At 32.2% G+C, this 17,647-nt stretch overlaps 3 protein-coding genes and 1 long non-coding RNA gene across 4 annotated transcripts; all 4 read left to right on the top strand.

The window, feature by feature from the left end:
• Positions 1 to 4,019: 4,019 nt before the first annotated feature.
• LOC114743275 (uncharacterized) lies at positions 4,020 to 7,798 on the top strand. The gene is made up of 3 exons (XR_003739994.1): positions 4,020 to 4,104; positions 4,247 to 4,391; positions 7,710 to 7,798. It is a non-coding gene; the product is annotated as an uncharacterized LOC114743275 (long non-coding RNA).
• A 721-nt stretch (positions 7,799 to 8,519) lies between these two features.
• On the top strand, positions 8,520 to 11,303 carry LOC114729931 (probable disease resistance protein At4g27220). Its single transcript, XM_028917275.1, has 3 exons — positions 8,520 to 9,995; positions 10,691 to 11,185; positions 11,268 to 11,303. Exons 1-3 carry the CDS (start codon positions 8,520 to 8,522, stop codon positions 11,301 to 11,303), a joined length of 2,007 nt encoding a protein of 668 aa, XP_028773108.1.
• A 1,191-nt stretch (positions 11,304 to 12,494) lies between these two features.
• Positions 12,495 to 13,635, top strand: LOC114729031 (uncharacterized). The gene is made up of 3 exons (XM_028916309.1): positions 12,495 to 12,764; positions 13,182 to 13,589; positions 13,627 to 13,635. Exons 1-3 carry the CDS (start codon positions 12,495 to 12,497, stop codon positions 13,633 to 13,635), a joined length of 687 nt encoding a protein of 228 aa, XP_028772142.1.
• LOC114743095 (uncharacterized) lies at positions 13,618 to 15,782 on the top strand. The gene is made up of 3 exons (XM_028931321.1): positions 13,618 to 13,936; positions 14,460 to 15,064; positions 15,677 to 15,782. The coding sequence occupies exons 1-3, from the start codon at positions 13,661 to 13,663 to the stop codon at positions 15,720 to 15,722; spliced, it is 927 nt and encodes a 308-aa protein (XP_028787154.1). The 5' UTR covers positions 13,618 to 13,660; the 3' UTR covers positions 15,723 to 15,782.
• The last annotated feature ends 1,865 nt before the right edge of the window (positions 15,783 to 17,647 follow it).

Genomic DNA, 17,647 nt, shown 5'->3' with positions numbered 1-17,647 from the left:
AAATCTAACATTTTCTTCTCCTTTTTCTTTTTCGAATGACAACATGGTGATGTAACGAATTAGCACTAGAGAGACTTGCTGCCCCTCAATCTGTGCACCAACATGATTGTACCTCTCATTAGTTTCAAAAGCAAAATCATAATTCATTAACAAATGATTTTATTTTATGAATAACAAATGAAAAAATTCGAAGAAATAAAAGATGCACCAATGAACGTTTGGCACTATAGTTGGATTGTTAGGAAAGGCAACTTCGACTCCGTGGTCCAGAACTTCCAAAAGACACAGTCCAAATTAATTTATTGATCTTTGTGAGTAGGAAAGGAATTACATAAGATTGCGTATTTTGGGGTACAGAAAAAATTGGAAAATTGAAAGCAATTGGGTTTATTTGGGCTTTATTTAGGGATTTTTTATTTTCACAAAACTGTGATATTAAAATTGCTTTCTTTAAAAAAATTTTTGCAAAATAAAAGTTTTTTTTACTTTGGTTTAAAGTAGCTTTCTTACTATAATTTAGGGCTAACAGTGGTTGTTGAATTATTAATTAATTAGATTAGATATTGTGTGATCTTCCAATTGCTTTTGTTTGTGCTTTAGCTTACAAGCCTGGATGAACCCATCTGAGTGCCCAAATAAAATATACTAGCCACTTCCGTTTGTTTAAGGCATATATTAATGGTAGTGGGATTAATAGTGGAAAAAAACACTAACAATTATCACTTCCTGCCAATTTCTTTATCTATTAGCCTTTTTCCTTTTACAAAAAATGAACTTTTAATTTCATAACACCAGTTTACTTTAAACTGTTACATAAGGTTTCAAACGTCCTTGGCTTAATTGACATCGCCTTAAGTTTTTTATTTGAACATAGTGGGTTCGACCCTCCATAAATAAATATAACAAGTGGGTGATTTCCTTCCATGAAGGATGGGGGGGGGGGGGAAAGGTTTCCAAATGGAGTTGGTAATCAAGCACTAGGAATCCGCGCCAATGTTACTTAATATTCTAATCATGTAGGATTAGCTGCAATGCGTATTTCTTTGACTTTTTAACGCTTTTAGTTATATTTGCATTTGGTTTAATCTGTCTAGATGTGATTTTAAAATATTTTAGGTTTCGATATAACAAAAAATAGTTCATCGTAAAAATGATTTTCAAAATAATTAAAAATTATTTGAGAATAATTTTTCAAAATATCATCGAAGTGGTCACTGAGAAAGACCCATGTAAAGAATATTGACAACCTGATGTCCGCTACAAAAATTAGGGTTACTCGGGACTAGTGTGGTTCCTTATTTTGAAAATAATTTTTTATTTTTAAAAATAAAAAAATCGTTTAGTAAGTTGTTTTTTAAAAAAAACTGTAATATGTTTTTACAAAAAAACAATTTTTATATTTTTTTATGTTTATATTTTTTGTTTTGAAAAATTAGAGAAACCTCCATCTCTTCTCACCCCGCCCGCCATGTATCACTGCCAATAACGGGTAACATTTGTCAAACGTGATTTTTTGTTTTCTTATTCCATATTTTATTTTTTGAAATAATTATCCAAACATATTTTTTATTCTCAAAAATTGTTTTAAAAAATAATTTTATAAAATTTTTTTGAGGGAAAAAAATCAAAGAATAGAAACAAAACAAGCCCTCTCTTTCTTTTGTTTTTGCACATGTATTTAAATTTCAATTTGTCTAGAGTACATAATATGTGATATTAATTTTATTTTTTTATTTATGCATATAAGTAAAAATATAGAAAAAGAAAATTACTTTTTTTTTAATAATATAGCTTGATCTTTTTGTCCAATGAGAAGATAACATAAAACCTTTAATATGTGGTCTAACGCGGATTGATTAGAGTTGGAATGTTGGATAAATGAAATACAGGGATTGCAAAATTCAATAAAAAAGAAGCGTTCGAATATTAGGAAAAAGATTTTTACAAAAAAGGGGGAAAAAGCAAGGCAACATCATTATAATCCGAATTAATGTGATTTGAAGTATTATATTCTAGTTGCTGGTTGTTGGCAAAAAAAAAAGAAAAAGAAAAAGAAAGCTGTTCGGAACTTCGGATATTCTTTCAAGTAGTTTTCAACCTGGGTTTAACTCCCAGGTTTCAGTTTTGTTTTTCAATTTTAAAAAAAAATGTCTTTTCAGTTTTCTAATTATAATATTGTTAATCTCATTAATAAGAAATACCAATATTAAAAATATTAAATATTGGTATAATATTTTCAAATACTGGCATATTAAATCAACTTTTAAAATAACAATGAATGGCTCATGGAAAATTATATTCGACCTAAAAGCAATGTTAATGTTTTTGGACAGAGATGGCTATTGGAGAACCCTAATCATCAGATTTCTGGATCACCAACCACCGATGCTGAAAAGCTTTTGAAGGTGGGAGATCCAATCTCTAATGGCGCTTGGAATTTACAATTGATTGCCCAGAATCTAACTGATGCAGAAAAGAATTGGATCACGAAAATGAAGATCCCAGAAACAAATGATATAGATGTTCCTGCCTGGTTATCTTGTAAGAATGGAGGTTATACTGTTAAATCCGGCTATCGGTTTGCTATAAAAAAAAGAAGAAGAAAAGGCAGTTTTGTCGCTACCTGGTAGCTCTTATAGTGTCCCTACTCAGCTTTGGAATTGCATTTGGAGGTTACAGGTTCCGCCTAAAATAAAACATTTTATTTGGAGACTACTAAATGGGGCTACTGCAACTAAAGATCGATCTCTTATTGCAGCATCATGTTGGGGTATTTGGAAAGCAAGATGAATTTGTTTTTCAAGAGATTCATATTGATCCAACGAAAGTGATCTTTTCAGCATCTTTGTTGGCAAATGAGGTGTAAAAGTACTGAAATTACTCACGTACAGAGGTGTAGTGTTAATCATATGCCAAGGGAATTATCTTGCAAAGCACCTACATATGGTTCAATAAAAATAAACTTTGATGATGCTTTCAGTAAGAATTCTACTTGTACTGGAATTGGGATTATTTATAGAGATCATAATAATGGTTCTTCTCTGGCAGTGTGCGTAAGAAAGCTGTGGCAACTTCTCCCTTTCATTCTGAATCTTGCTCTTAAGGATGCTATTCTCTATAGTGATCAATTTAATTGTTCTAGGATTTATCTGGAGACTAATTGTCAAGAACCATACAGGGCTTTTGTTAGCAAATCTTCATGTAACATAGAATGGCAATGTATTGATATATTCGCTGACATTCTTGGTTTATTGAAGGCAGATCTCATGTTCAGCTCACTCTGGCTTCAAGGCGTGGAAATAGTGCTGTAGATTATTTAGTAGTTTGTGCAAAGAATGGGGGTGGCTTCCAATGGAATGCGTGTTACGGCACCATCTCATTTTTAGCAGATTTTGGACAATGATGCTGCCAAATAGGATTTCCACAATTTATTTGAATAACTTTAAATTATTTGATATTATTGAAACCCATCTGGAAGACGTTATCTTCGATGAGGAATCGGAATTATCAATCATGTTATCCTTGATAATTCATAAAACATCTTTTTAACAATCTAATGTTACAGGCCTTGTGGGGATAGGATAGCTTTCTTTCATTAATAAAATGTCTTTCTTGCTAAACGAACACAAAAAACAATGAATGAGACAGAAAATCATCATTTGATATATAGAGAAGAATGAATGGAATATTGAAAAATGATATCACAGATAATTAATTTTCCTGATAAATTAATGCAAAATAAAAATTCTGAAATAAAAAAAAAAATCATTAGATTGCTTTTTCACTTTGAACATTTGGTCGAAAAGCAGCTGGAAAGCAAGTGGTAGGGACATGGAGTCCTCAAACGTGTAATAACAATTAAGTCTTGGAACGCATGATTACTTTAACATTTTCAAATTTGATTTCATATTTCGAGGACTATGGGAACTTGCTCACTTTTAGAAGAAAAAAGAAAGAGCACTATCATATCCAACCGAACTGACCACTGAAGCTCAAGAAAAGCGTGGTGATTGCAGTGGAATTCTGTTCATCTGGCTAGCACCCTCCAAAATTTAATTTGCAAGGCCGGAATCATCAACTCAATGGTGGAAGCTTAAATATCTGGTATCAACATCAAAACCTCTTCTTCTTTGTCTCTTTAATTAGTCTTTCACTTTCTGATCAGTGTTTTCTATTTCTTATATACCTAATTAATTGTCTATCTGCTATCACACTTTCAATTCTCAAAGTATATATGAATGGTTAGGATTTGGAGATGTTACTCCCACCTAGCAGGTTCCAACTTATTTGACGACTCAATCTCTCTCAAGATCTGGTCCTCTCAGTGCAATTCTGTCCTTCTCCCTCTTGAAAATCTACAAGCCAATACTGAAAGTGCAAGTTCATCACTGGTATGAAGCAATGTCCCTCTCTTGATTCGGAGTCTCACTTTCCCACTTGATTCTTTCACTTCTTTTTTTCTTTTGGGCTCTTTTAGTCTTCCATTTTCTGATCAGTAGTGTTTTCTATTTCCTATGCTTTTGTTTCTATCTTTTTTTTTTTGGGTGACAACTTATGTTTCTATCTTCTATCACACTCTTAATTCTCAAAGTATGGGTGCTAGGATTTGGAGCTCTCACTTACCCACTGCATGTGTTGCTTGTTTTTCTTTCAACATGGCACTGAAATGAGCTGGAAAACGTAGATTTATTTACTCTAGTTTCTAAAAGCTTAGATCTTATAGCAAGAAAGTTACTCCCTCGGGTCGTTTATAACAAATTTATGTCACATTGGATGTTGGTTTTTTTAGAATATCTTTTCTAATTATGTGTATTATAACTATACCCTCCCCTCTTCCTCTGTGTAATATACTTCGGGGGAAAAATTATACAATCTAAAACATTAGGTAGCTACTCTAGTATCCAAAAATATTCCCTCTAGTCCCTATTATAATAGAATCCATACCCTCATTAATTACACTAGATTCCAACGTTATATTAATTTTTGTTCTCTCACTACCTTTATTAAATACAGGCATATACGGGGAAAAAAGTATGTAATACTCACTGAACCTATCAAATGGCCTTATAAAAAAGATCAAGAATTTTTTTCTAGCTAGAAGGGCTCCTTGAAGAAATATGCTCGGATTAATTAGTTAATATTATGTTTTATTTGCTAATCCCAGCATATTTCTGCACTCCTATAATAAGTACTAGAGGGAGTAGCTTGAAAATGCTCAGATCTATCACATAGCGAGAAGGTTACAATAATTGATCTTTCTTATTTCCATCGTGATGATATTGACAAGAACGATTATGTAATGCTTCTATTCTACATTGTGTAATACATGAATATCCTGAGTTTTGGGGAAAAAAGTTATCTAAAAAAATAGATAATAAATTAAATGTGGTTCCCTACAATGACACTATTTTAAAGATTTTTATTCTTTTGGACTGAATACTGTATATTTCTATGGAAATCACATGAACTTTTATTTAATGCTGATATTGATTTGCACAAAAAATTTTAGATGTAAATAATAAATTACGAGATGCTCACCTTCAGTTTTAACTAAGAGGGATTTTTCTTTATATTGAAGATTAAAACCCACAAAATTATTTATTAAAAGTAATAAAAATTTGTCTCATTTACTATTTATTCCATGGAAAATCTCCATAAGTTTCGAAAATAGAATGTATATGTATAAAATTTTCATAAAAATATGGGATAATTAACTTTTGGATCCTCATAGTTTCATCTTATTTTTAATTAGGTCCTTATAAAAATTTTTCTTTCTGTCAGGTCATTTTCCTTTTATGTGTTTTTAATTAGGCTCCTCTATTTTTTTTTTCTTTTTTTATCAAATCCTTATAGTTTCACTTATTTTTTAATTAGGTCCTTTGCAGTTCTAATAAAATCATTTATTAATTTTATTCTTTAAAATTAATTTTATTTTTAAATTAATAATTATATAATTAGACAAAATAATTGATATAATCATTTAGTAATTAATAATTAAGCAGAATAATCAATTATACTTAATTATAAATTACTTATAATTATATTCTAATTTTGGAAAATTTTATTATTAAATAATATAAATGTTTAACTAAAAATTTTAAAAAATATTAACATAAGATTGTTATAATAATTTATTATTTATAGAATATCATTATTTATAGAAGAAAGAATAAGAACTACAAGGATCTAATTAAAAATAAAGTAAAATAATAAGGACCTAATAGAAAGAAAAAAATTATAAGGACCTGATTAAAAACATGTGAAAATATAATGACTTAATAAAAAGAAAAAAAATTATAAAGACCTAATTAAAAACTGGTTGAAACTTACTTGCATATTAATTATCCCTAAAAATATTTACGCGAGTACATTGGTATATAGCATCAATTATAAAACAAAAAATCAAAAAGTAATTTAATGTCTTAATTTTAAAGTATAAATATAAAGCATAGATACTTACAAAATGAATTATCTCTCTATCTTGCCCCTTAATTTTCTATTTCTCCAATTTCTCAGTAAGGCAGAAACAAAATTAATATTGTTGGCGCAGTTTTCAGATCATTTACTGAAAATTAGTCTGTTCTTGAGCTGGTCAAGAATTTTTTTTTTTTTGAATTAGAACGAGAATATAAGGATAATACTGAGTCTTTTGATTATTTTTTTTTGGGTCATAGAGTCTTTTGATTTATCGTAAAGAATGTTATAATGTTATTCAAAATAAAATACACTAATTACCCTTCTAATTTAAACAAGTTATAGAAATCTCTCGTTGCTCTATTTTGAAAATATATGCTACAAAAACCTCTTTTATATATTTGAAATTTTATTTTCACCTATCAAATCACTAGTTGATTATTAAGTTTGACTCTTAAACTTTGATTTTATCAAAATACCCCTCCTTAACTTAAGAATTATTTAAACATTTATATTTATCAAAAACTAATTTTTTTAAAAACTAAATGGTTTTTTTTCCAGAAGGTAAAATCCCTACCATAAGTAACACTTGGTGCTTGTACAAAAACTAATTATCTTTCAAGAATAGCATCTGATATTCGTTCGAACACGGTTTGATTTACGAAAAATATACCACTAAGATAATTACGGCCAAGGGGTCAAATTATATGAATAAAAATTTCTTCCAGCAACAGGATCTAATTAGCATTGACATTCATGTTTTATGATCAAATCAACGAAAAAATGAGTCAAAATGATAGTTTTTTCTTTTCTTTTTTACTATAAAAAATCTAAGATGACATTAGTTGAGTCCTACATCCCAACCAACTTTGTCTCTCATATTTATTTATTTTTTTTGGAATATAGTCATTGTAGTGGTTGCACATATTAAATGTTTCATTAAATAATAGTTTTAGATAATACACATGATTAGCATTGAAGTTATTTTATGAAAGACAATGCATATTTATTATAAATAATTAACTCAATAAACCTCCTTAATCTACTCAAGTTGGTCAAACTAGCTCTTGTATTAAGGACCGGAGGTAGGAGATCATAGTTTAAAGAGAGCTAACTAGTATATTTACACATATCCAACAATGAATCTTTTTTAAGTCATGTATAAATAATTTCTTCACATTCAAAAACTAGCAATAATTTTTTGTCACTTTTGAATAGTAAAAATGATGAGATTGCTGCTTAAATTTTGAATGTTGGATCGTTGGGACATGAACGGCGTGATTTGTGGTCCAAAGAAATGGAAAATGGACAACACTTGCTGATTAAGGCTTGAACCATCTTATCAACGTACTATTCTTCTCACTGTTGAAAATCTACAAGCCAAGACTGACAGTGCAAGTTCATCACCGGTATGATGCAATATCCCTCTCCTCATCAGAGACTCATTTTTCCCCTCTTTATTCTTTGGGAAAATTTTTCAAGCACATTTTATATCTGTCAATTCTCAAAGTATGAATAGGTTGTTAGTTGCAGGCTACTTTTTTCTTCTTTCTTTGACCTTTAATTTGGATCGATCTGCTAGGAAAAAATAGAATCATAAAACAGTACTAAATTTGTTAATCTGATATCTAAACATTGCTGAACCAAAACAATTAATCTTTCTTATTTTACTCAGGAGAGGAAAAGAAAATTCTTTTCATCTTTGATGATGCATCTTCATGAAAGATTAAGTATATAATTAAGGTGCTCCAATTCTTCAAAATGAAATTTTGAGTTAATCATTTGATGATGATGAGTGATTCTCCTTTCAGGTTGAGGAAAAGAATATTCTTTTCATCTTTGATGATGCATCTTCATGAAAGATTAAGTATATAATTAAGGTGCTCCAATTCTTCAAAATGAAATTTTGAGTTAATCATTTGATGATGATGAGTGATTCTCCTTTCAAGTTGAGGAAAAGAATATTCTTTTCATCTTTGATGATGCATCTTCATGAAAGACTAAGTATATAATTAAGGTGCTCCAATTCTTCAAAATGAAATTTTGAGTTAATCATTTGATGATGATGAGTGATTCTCCTTTCAGGTTGCTATTATTAATAATAAATGGCTGAGGTCGGAGCGTCAGTAGCAGCAAAACTTGCTGAATATTTGGTGCATCCAACTTTACAACAGCTGCAGTATATGTTCTATGTTAGCAAGATCACCGGAAACGTTGAGATCAAAAAAAGGAAGCTAATACTAAAGCAGGGAAAGGTGCAAGAATGTGTTCAAGAGGCCATCAATAGGACTGAGAGGATTGATGGTGAGGTTACCAAGTGGAAGAATGACGTGAATAGCCTTATAGCAGAGGTGGAGAAACTGGAGGAAGAACTAAGGGCCAACAATGGTTGCCTTCAAGGGTGGTGTCCTACTTGGAGGAGATATTGTCTCTGCAAAATGTTGGCTAAGACAACTCAGAGGATGATTGATCTAGATATAAAGAGTGATCACTTCAATCCATTTTCCCATCCTGTTACTATTTCTGATATTGACTATCACTCTTCTCAAAATTTTAAGCTCTTCAATTCTACGCAAAAGGCTTTTGATCAATTGTGGGAGGCACTGCAAGATGATGGTAACTCCATGATTGGGTTATGGGGGATGGGAGGGTCAGGGAAAACCACCTTGGTGAAAGAAGTGGGAAAGAAAGCCAAAAAGTCACAGCTATTTGATCGAGTTGTGCTCACGACATTTTCTCAAAGCCTAGACATAAGAAAAATTCAAGGTGAAATTGCTGACACGTTGGGGCTTGAATTGAAGGAAGAAACCGAAATAGGCAGAGCGAAAAGAATAGCTCTACGATTACAAAGTGGAGAACGAATTTTGATAATACTAGATGACATATGGGCTATGCTGAACCTTGAGGACATAGGGATTCCCATTGAAAGAAATCATCAAAGAAGTTGCAAGGTTATCTTGACCACGCGTCGTCTAGATGTGTGTACCTTGATGGAATGCCAAAACAAGATTCAACTTCATTTGTTAAAAGAAGATGAAGCATGGACTTTGTTTCAAACTCATGCCAATGTTGATGAAGCTGCTAAGGAATGTGTGGCACGAGCAATTGCTAGGGAATGTAAAGGCCTACCTATTGCAATTGTAGCTGTAGGAAGTTGCTTGAAAGGCAAAGGAATTGATGAGATGAATATAGTGTTGTGTAGGTTGAGAAATGCAAAGCCAAACAATATAGATAAAGGTGTGAGGGATGCTTTTGCTTGTCTTGAATTAAGCTATGATTTTTTGGCAACTCTAGAAGCCCAGCGGTTATTGCTAATATGTGCTATGTTTCCTGAAGACCATGACATTGTTGTTGAAGACCTTTTTAGATATGGAGTGGGATTAGGCCTATGCAAAGATGCAGACTCATTTCAAACAGGGAGGAGCCAAGTTAGAGCAGCTATAAATGATCTCATTGACTCCTCATTGTTGATGCATTCTTCTCTAAAGTTCAACGTGCATGCACCAACACATGTGAAATTACATGATATGGTTCGTGATGTTGCATTGTGGATAGCATCTAAAAAAGATGGTAATATTATGGTAAATTGTACAAAAGAATTAAATGAGTTGATTGTTGACGAAGTGATAAAAGGTTGCTATGCCATATCTTCATGGCATGAAAATAATGAATTACTTCAATTTCCTTCTCAATTGGATGCCCCAAAACTTGAGTTTCTATTGTTATACTCAAGGGAAACCTTAGATATATCACATGAATTTTTTGAAGGTACTAAAGGACTCAAGGCTTTGATTATTATGTGTGTGGATTGGGATAGGATTAAACTACAACCTTGTTTAATCCAACACTTGTCAAACCTTCGAACTTTGAGATTGCAAAATTGGGATTTACGTGACATCTCTTTTGTAGTAAGCCTTATAAGACTTAAAATTCTTGACTTGCAATTTAGTAAATTTGAAAGAGTACCGAATGGAATTGAAAAGTTGAAGAAGCTGAAGTTGTTAGATTTGTCAAGTTGTACAATAGATGAATGTTGTTATGATGTAATAGGAAAATGCTCACAGTTAGAAGAGTTGTATGTTCCCACACATTCTCGACACTCAAAAAATACAAATTGCTATGAATACCTTGTGGGCCACACTGGTTTGATGTATTTGAGAAGGTATAATTTAGAAATTAGGAAGCACGGCGGAGGCTTCGTATTTAAGGGTGAACATACAAGATTTTACGCTTGGGTCAGTTAAATATCTCTATATTGTTACCCACAATAATCAAGCATCTTGCACAAAGAGCAACCAAGATTGTATTTTATGAGCTTGAAGGAGGTAGCAAAAGTTTCATCCCTGATATTGTCCAAGCTGTAGGAGGCATGAAGGAGTTGAGTAGACTCTGTCTTCAAAGATGTTCAAAGATTGAATGCATTATTGACGAAACTACTCTTCACGAAGATGCAGTTGTCCTCAAATTGAATGAGTTAGTGCTAAGAGATATGGATAATCTTGAACGACTATGTCGTGCTCCTTCTCCTTTTAGCTTGTTCGAAAAGTTGGAAAGATTAACCATATTCAACTGTCCTCAGTTGCTCCACATATTCCCTGTCGACTGCAGCTTAGGCAATCTTAAGGTTCTCAATGTTAACAAGTGTCCAATGTTAACATCTCTCTTTCCTGTCTCTGCTGTTTGCACACTGCTATCCTTAGAAGAGCTCCGAATAAAATGTTGCAATGAATTGAAGCACTTATTAGATGAAGATGGTGGTGTTGATGCATGGGTGAGTTTGAGATTCTCAAAATTGAAAATTTTGTATGTTAGGAATTGCTGCAATTTAGAATCTGTGTGCCCGGTCTTCTTAGCTCAGAGATTTGTACAATTGCAAGATCTATCGGTAATAAATGCTCTACAGATGAAATCTTTGTTTAGTGAAAATGCTGGTGAAGAAGAACCAATGTTTGATCACGATGAGACCCAGATAGTTCTTCCTCTTTTAGAATATATCAACCTGAAAAATCTTCCAAATCTTGTCCAAATTTGCTCAGAGGTATCATCCAAGGTGTCCATCTATAAAGACAATAGAATGGAAAGACTGCCCAAATATGGTAAGCATTTGCCTCCCATGCTGTAATTAGATTTGCAAAAAATGTTTAAAAAGACTAATTTTTTAATAAAAAGATATATTTTGCTCACGTGATTAATTTTTTTTAACATGCATTAAATAATAAATAATGTTCAAGTGAGCACATTTTGGGAGATGATTCACTCAATTAACTCATTCATGTTTTGTTATCTAGAATAAGAAATAAAATTAAAATATCTAAAGACATTAATAAAAATTGGGCTGTGTCTTGCAAAACATTTCAATGCATGGATAATCCAACAATTACATTTTGTCATTTTGTATTGTGGTCATTCGATTTATTTATCATTTCAGCATCCCACAATAAACATCGACTCTTGTGGGCCCCTCATTATAATTTTTCCTTGACTTCATTGATTACGAAATCCATTTTCTTATATATGCCTATGGTTGATCTTTATTTGTTTAATTTACCAAAAAATTGATAGACTAAGTCTATGCAATAATAATACATGTGCATATGGAATTTTAATTTATCCCAATTTATCATTTTTAGGAAATATATTAATGATTTTCATTTCCTTTTCTTCCTTTTTTTTTCCTTCTTTCACAAAGGAATTGAAGGAACTTAAAGGCCATCAATTGTGGAATGAAGAATACAAGTCATTGGCAACTATAGAAAGGAAATTGTGGAGTAGAATCCATTTTAAACCACCAGACTGGGGTTGAAGGACAAATTCCAACATTTCAATACCTTAAAGAATTAACTCTGGAAAATTCCGCAAGATTAAAATTTGTCTTTTACGCTCATATCTTTCAAAGTCTCCCAGGGTTAATTTCTGTAAACATATCTTGTTGTGAGGAGTTGGAGGCAATTTTTTGGGGACATGAAGAGACTGATAAGAATCCACCCGCCACTGAATCTTGTCTGCTGAAATTGAAGAGGGTGGAGATCTCTAAGTGCAACAAGCTTAAATTCCTTTGCATGCTCGGTGCTGCTACCTCAATGCGTCCACAACTAGACACTCTAATCATATCAGATTCTTATCAAATGGAACAAATTTTTAGATGCTCAAATATTGAAAATCAAGGCATTGACAGTGAAAAGGAGATTTTGCTCCCAAAAATGAAACTTATGAAACTTCAGAACTTGCCAAGGCTTGTTAATGTCTGCCAAGGGTTTAAGTTGCAAACATGGGAGTTTTGCACTGTTGAGGTTCATGACTGCCCAAGACTTGTGCCAATTATGAGTGCAATTATTGATTGGACTAAAGAGGTAACTAATATTCTACGTTTGTGTTTCTCCATATTGCAAATCTTGTCTATGTTTTATTTTGCAATATTGATTAAATTCATGGCGGCTAGCAGAATAGTACTGTTTTGTTCATTTTTAAGCTCATAAAGTCCGGTCTAACACTTTCATTCCTTTCACATACATAGGCACAAGATATTTACATACAAAAGCTGGATGGGAAGCAAATCGTTCTGCATTTCATACAATATTCCTTTCTACTTCTTTACATGTATCTGTTTGTGATGTACTATCATACATGGAACACAACAAGCGATCTACAGTTTAATTTATCAACTTGCGACTTTTTTTTTTTTTAATCTGATCTCTTTCTTTTCATGATCTTTCTGATGAACTTGTAATATTTTTTTCCCCCACCTCTCACTTCTCTGTTACATGCAGGGACTTGAAAGGAAGTATGTGTTGAAAGACAGCCAGTTAAATAATAATAAGGCTTTCAATCGTTCGCTTCCTATTCTATATGCTGGAGAACTTGATACTCAACGTCCTAGAGTTGAACACAAGTGGCGAGTGATTGGTGATGATGAGCGAGAAGAAACCAACGACTCAGAAATGTTGAGGTCAAAACAACAAATGCTGGGAGGTCTTGTTCCCACAGAAGTTTTGAGCTTCCAATATCTTTGTTCCTTAGAAATAACTCACTGTAAAAAGCTGAAGTTCGTATTCTCAATGAGCACTATTGTCCACAACATCCTTCCCAAACTGACTTCGCTATCCTTATTTGATTGTGAGGAACTAGAGGAAATAATTGCAGAAAATGAGGAACATCAGATCCTGTCCAACGTTCAAGTTGGCTTCCCAGAATTAAGATGGTGGCTGTTAAGAGGTGCAATAAGCTCAAAAGACTCTTCTCTACGTCCATGGCTACCATCCTTCCACAACTAAACTCTTTGTTGATAACTGAGGCTGACCAATTAGAGGTGATTTTTGGACATAGTAGTGAAGATGATACCAACAACGGTGAGATTGTGCTTTCAAGCTTGGGGAAGGTAGATCTAACAAATTTGCCAAATTTCATGACTGTTTGTCAAGGGTTGCAGATTCAGGCGCAGCTAAGCGACATATGGATACACAACTGCCCCAAATTTGTGGATTCAAGTTTGGGAAGGGCTCTTCAACAACTGGGAACAATATCGGTATGAATAATATTCTATATCAATGTTGATTAGAGTCTTCAAAATTAGATGGAATAAGGTTTGGATTAGAATCATGTATATAAATTACCTAGCTGAAAATATACGTACTATTAAATAGGGAGCTTATAACTTACAAAGAGATGCAAGGACACGAAGAAGAAAACAATACTTGATATATGTATACAACTAGATTTTCTTTCAATTTCGCAGTACAATAGAGGAAAATGTGAAATATACGACTTCATTTCGTTTTTTTTAATATTTATTAATGATATTCTTTTTATACTTTTCATGTGCAACCATATCAAAACTTCGACCACGAAATTTCACCAAAAAAAAAGGCAATGAAAGAATAATTGTATGTGTGGCGATTTATACGAGTATGCATGCTCGGTATGCTCACATTATATACATGTATATTCTTTTCACATTCAAGTTTTAAAAAAAAAAACTTTTACTAATAAATTTGATTGTTGTGAATAGAATTTGTCCTTTTTTAAAATTGAAGTTGCGGTTGCCACAGGTTTCAACAGAAGATTCAAATGTTCAAATTTCATCAAATGTAGAAGAACAATTGCCTGCAAGTGAGGAAAAAGGGATGATCTTGATCTCAAGAGCAGAGTACTTGCACATATGGGATTCAATTAGCCTCATATCTGTATGGGAGGGTCCCACTTTCATCATCTTCCAAAATCTGAAGGAGCTATATGTGAATGATTGTAGTAGATTGAAGTGTATATTCCCCAGCGCTGTGATAAGAAGCTTACCATGTTTGTCGCATCTAGACATTGATTACTGTGAAGAGTTGGAGGAGATAATGTCATCAGAGCATCACTTCCCAAATGCATATTCCTCTCATTCCTTCTGCTTCCCACAGCTTGAGACTCTTAGCGTCTTTGGATGCAGAAAGTTGAAATGGCTCTTCCCCTCTCTGCCTTCTGCCCAACATCTTCCACAGTTGAAATATCTGAGGATTAGCTGGTGCTCTGAACTAAAGGGACTTTTTAATGGTGAACTTGAAGTCCATGACGAGGAAGGCTCCAACAACAACATGCTTCCAATGCTGAGAGATCTTCAGGTAGACGATTGCCCAAACTTCTCCAAAACCACACTTGCTGCTCTTCAAAGGTGCGCACATTTATACTACATATATCCACATCTATCCATATTTGACTTTAGATTGTTTTTTTTTTAATTTCTTATTTTCGTGACTAGTGTTATATATATTTTTCAAATGAGCAACTTGGAAATGTTGGCACCGCACACCTTACAAAATTTTTGTATTTTGGATCTTGAATTTATTTATAAAAAGAATTATAGTAAAGACCCAGATTCAGAAATTAAATATCTAGAATGCCTGTAATTAGATTTACCACTAACTCATTGCATGTTTACTACTAGTCAGCATTTACCATTCGCACAATACAAATTTACAAATAAGAACGGATTTAACATTATTTACTAGCTGGAGTAATGAGAATTATTGTCATTAGTGTCCCTTAGGCCTGATTCTTCCTTATTTGTATGCCATCTCCTCCATGATCCATCCATTTTCTTCTCAAAATAAAAGATGTAATTGATATACACATCTTGGAAGAACTGCAGAAGGAAACTTTTTTTTTCCCGTGCATTTGCTGCATGTTTTCCTCAGATTTATTCTTTCTTTGCTCTGGAAAATATAATGTCTACATATTATAGTAAACTGATTTTGAGATTGTGATTTTTCTCATATTTGTACAGACAGCAGCAACAAAACGAAGCGAAAGATGGTGATGATGATGATTGATATATATATATATATATATATCCCTGTTTAACTAAAGAGGAGGATATGTTTGAGATTGTGTCTGCCTCTGATCTCCTTCTCATTTATCACTTTAAGATGCATTGCAGAAGGGATTCATATGTCTCATGTTTATTTAAATACTTTGGTTTGTTGTCTACATATAGTAATAAAAGTTTCACTTCACACTTCTGCCTCTATATGAACGAGCATTCATTCATTTTCAATGCAATTTTTTTTTTTTGAGGTAGCATATATGAAGTTTTATAAAAAGATTTTTCTTTTCTTTTTGTTTGATTTTTCAATGAAAGGAGTTTTGGTGTTTTAGTTTCTTTCGGTTTACCAACAGAATTAAAAAAAAAAATCGACATGGTCGATGATGAATGAAATAACGTGTCAATGCTTTTTCGAGTTCAGTGGATAAAATTTTCAAGAATTTATTTTTTTTATTGAGCAGTCTTAGGGTGTGTTTGGATGAAACCAAACCGTGGTTTGGAAAAGTGATTCTGGAGAATAGATTTTGGGAAGAATAGATTCTGGAATAAATGTTATGAAAAAGTGATTTTGAGAAGTGAGAGTGTTTGGATAGTTGTTATCAGAAGCACTTTTTATATATACAAATTACTAAAAAAAAGACATAAGTTAATATGATAATTACAGAAAAAATAGATTTTATGATATATTTTAATTTGAAGGAATAAAATTGTTAATAATATATTTTTTATTAACATAATTAATAATACATAAGATAATATAATTAATAAATAATTAATATGTATATATATTTTTAAAATATAAGATTAAATATGTTTATAAAAAAATATGTTTATAAAAAAATAACAAGATACATATCCTATAGACTCTCACACTCTCCCTTTTTTCTCCAAAAGCAAAAAATTTGCTTTTTCCAAAACCATGGTTTGGTCCAAAACCACGGTTTGCCCAAAACCAGTGGGTGTTTGGGTTACTTATCACCCAAACCATGGTTTGGGATGTCACCCAAACGGAGCCTTAGTAGATCAGTTTAGATTGTAACTTAAAACATTTTGTCCACATAAATATTATTAATTTAATTAACGTTACTTTCAAATTTAAGTTTAATGACGAAAATCAGCAAAAATGAATATAAAGAGACATCCGTTCACTCTCATACGCCGCCGCCTCCGCCACCACCAACGTTACTTTCTTTTCTTTTTTTATTTTTTTTGGCAAAACATTTAATTAAAAATTAACAACCAAATAAGTTTTTTTTTTGTTTTTAAAAACAAAAAATTGTTTCCAAAACAAGAAAACAAACATCCCCTGAACTCGTTTTTCTTTTGTTTTCTTGTTTTGCCAAGTTGTTGTGGTCCCCGGATATGCATCTACTGATTTGCATAAAGATGCGTAATATGCGATGGCTATTAAGCTCTTCGATACGTATGCTAGACGTTCTGGATTGGATTTGAGCTTACAAAGGTATCATAATCATGCTCTTTGGTTTTAGATAGATCCAGCAAAGTGAGTACGGTAATCATAAAACTCAAAATTCATCTATCTATCTATTATTATTATAAGGGAGGGGTCTCCGCAAGGTCATCTAGAAGTGCGACAAGTGACAGAATGATGAGTGAGATAAATGCATCAGTTTTTTAATCATTTTGAAATAACAAGTCATCTCTTTTGCTATTTAATAAATCATTTAATAATTGTTTCATTATTGCATATCTTAGTTACCCCATGTTTTGGATCGTGCACTGTGAAATGTGGGGGGACAATTTCATTATAAATGTGGGCACGATTTATAGAACGCATATGTATGAAAGAAAAAAAAACCCCATGTTTCATATTTATTTTTAATTTATGATTACAAGTAATTTTGAATGTGGGCAGTTTTCTGAATATATGTCAGCTAATAAATTAAAACATTATCCGTTTTAGGGGTGAAC

Source organism: Neltuma alba, unplaced genomic scaffold (assembly GCF_004799145.2).
Source record: "Neltuma alba isolate B1F8T4 unplaced genomic scaffold, ASM479914v2 tig00000105_pilon, whole genome shotgun sequence".
Classification (NCBI taxonomy): Eukaryota; Viridiplantae; Streptophyta; class Magnoliopsida; order Fabales; family Fabaceae; genus Neltuma; species Neltuma alba.
The sequence above is the reverse complement of the archived record's forward strand: the minus strand, read 5'-3'. Positions and strand labels throughout refer to the sequence as shown.